The 2,500-nt window shown below is 37.4% G+C and overlaps 1 protein-coding gene across 1 annotated transcript in view; it reads right to left on the bottom strand.

Moving 5' to 3' along the window:
* LOC107568013 (FH1/FH2 domain-containing protein 3-like) overlaps positions 1–2,500 on the bottom strand; it is a 23,474-nt gene that overhangs the window by 13,942 nt on the left and 7,032 nt on the right. The window contains exon 6 of the mRNA XM_016253844.1: positions 6–701. Within this exon, the coding sequence (XP_016109330.1) occupies positions 6–701 (696 nt within the window). The remainder of the gene's footprint in view (positions 1–5; positions 702–2,500) is intronic.

Raw genomic sequence — 2,500 nt, forward strand, 5'->3', positions numbered from 1 at the left:
TTCACTCCAGAACAAGCGGATGGTCTTCTTCCTCTTCTGGAAGAGTGGAGGTTGCTCCGCCTGCTGCTGAGGAGGGGGCGGAGCCTGGATGGAAAAGCAGGGAGGGGGCGGAGGCACGCGGATGCTGAACATGGGAGGGGGCGGAGGGCAGCCGAACAAAGGGGGCAGGGCCGGGAGGTTAAAGGGGCAGGACGGTGGTGGAGGGGGCGGAGCCAGCAGATCGCCGGAGTTATATAAACTCCCAGAGTCCAGCGCGTCCTCGTCATCCTCGTCTCCCAGATCGGTGAAGTCGATGTCGCCGATGCGCAGATCCCGCGGATTCGCCATCAGCTGGTCCCAGATGGATTCCGACTCCTTCTTCGGAGGCGGTAGTGGAGGAGGAGGTTCCTGCGTTTCTATTGGTGGAGAGGTGAGACCCTTCACTATGTCACCGAAGCGCTCTGCGAACGCCCGCACGTTGCTCTGGTTCTCCACTTTCTTGTCTCCTTCACTCTTAGCGGCGTTCTCTTCCCGTGGCGGCGCGTCCTGAGACGAATCCTCAGCCTTTTCTTTTGCATCTTTGTCCTCGGCCAGCTCGTCTTCGTCCTCGTCTTCCTCCGAGGGTTTTTTGTTCTGCGAGTAGAGCATGTCCAGCATGAAGAGTTTGCTGTTGAGGATCTTGTTTCGTTGTTCGTTGCTGACGCTCTGAGCTGACCACTGACCTGCAGCAAACACACAGAAAGAAGGACCTCAGATACACTAGTTACTACTTCACCAATGGTTCGGCCCCATGATTTGTTAAATATTTATTTTAATTTGATCATGTTTTAGCTACCAATGAGAGTGCAGTGCTCACTTTTTACTATGTTTACTTTTAGCCATTTTTTTTTTTATTAGTTTAGAAAATGTGAAAGTCTATATTGATTATTATAGCTTAGAAAAAAACGTTTTTTATTTTTTATTTTATATCATATTTATATATATTAGATTGGTTATACATATATATATATTTTATATATATTATTATATATATAATTATCATTTTTGGGTGAACTATCCCTTTAATACATATATTATGTATTACATTACATTTAATAATACTCCTTATGTCCATTTTATTTAAATTAACTTTACATTTTAGTTCAGCTTTAGATCAGTATTTATAGTTTAGCATTTTCAAATGTGTTTTTATTTTAATATTTCAGAATATTTTTTACATTTAATTTGACATCAGTTATATAATTTATAATAATTCATATAATTTAATTATTAGGGCTGTCAATCGATTAAAATATTTAATCGCGATTAATCACATGATTGTCGTGAGTTAACTCGTGATTAATCGCAACTTAATCGCACATTTTATCTGTTCTAAATTAACATGTTTCAAGTTTTTAATAATCTAATCAACATGGGCATGGACAAATATGGATGCTTTATGCAAATGTATGTTTATTATTAGTGAAACCATAGTCAACATAGAGCATGAAGACTAGACATGTTTCAAAGGTCATAGATGTTTTTCAAAGAACTTGTTCATGTCTGCATGCATGAGAAAAGAACATAGAAATAGCAGGTTCCCATTACGTCTCTTTCTTTGCATTGAGCAGTTTACTTGCACAAGCCTGTTTACTCTATTCGCACGACAGGGCAGCTCACTTCTTCTGAACATGCAAAATGTACATTTATTATTTATTATTACATTTGATTGCCTCTCTGTGCCCACATACTGTATTTTGATGCAGCTAAATCATCAATAAAACTGTTTTCATTGATATATTTTACGGTTTCTTTTGTCGGACAACGGAATGAATTTGAAATAGTGACTGAAATGCGACCCATTAAGACTACATAACCAGCTCTCCCTTCCATGATGTTAATCTGCACAAAAATCCTGATTTATAATCGAGACGTCGTCTGATGAAATCAAACAGGCTACGCATAAGACAACAGCTGTGCTGTGATTTTGACTATACTTGCATGTAAAATTAGAGAAGCAAATAATATGTGTTTTAACTGAAAGCGCTGCTCCTCTGCAGCTCGCTGAACAGAGCATACCGGCGAGTCTCAGAAACTAAATAAGGTTTGGGCAAACCCTAAAGATTTGTCGCTAGGCGCTTTTCTAAAAAAAAAAAAAAAAAAAAAAAAAAAGTCGCTAAATCTGAAAATGTCTGAAATGTCACTAAATCTAGCGAAAAAAGCTGCTAAGTTCGCAACATCATGCATCTCAATTTCTCCAACTACAGGTTAATCGCGCGTTAATAAAATTAGAGACGTTAAAATGAATTTGCGTTAATGCGTTATTAACGTGTTCATTTTGACAGCCTTACTAATTAAAATATAAAATTATATAATATAACAATTAATATAACAAATTAACATATAGAATTACATATGTGTCTGTGTGTATGAATGTACAGTATATTATGTATTATATTACATTTCATAGTATTTATTATTTTAATTATACTTTAATATTTTTCAGATTGATTTGACATTTTATTCCAGTTTTACTTTCAGC

Source organism: Sinocyclocheilus grahami, unplaced genomic scaffold, assembly GCF_001515645.1.
Source record: "Sinocyclocheilus grahami isolate Dianchi unplaced genomic scaffold, SAMN03320097.WGS_v1.1 scaffold1207.1, whole genome shotgun sequence".
Taxonomy (NCBI): Eukaryota; Metazoa; Chordata; class Actinopteri; order Cypriniformes; family Cyprinidae; genus Sinocyclocheilus; species Sinocyclocheilus grahami.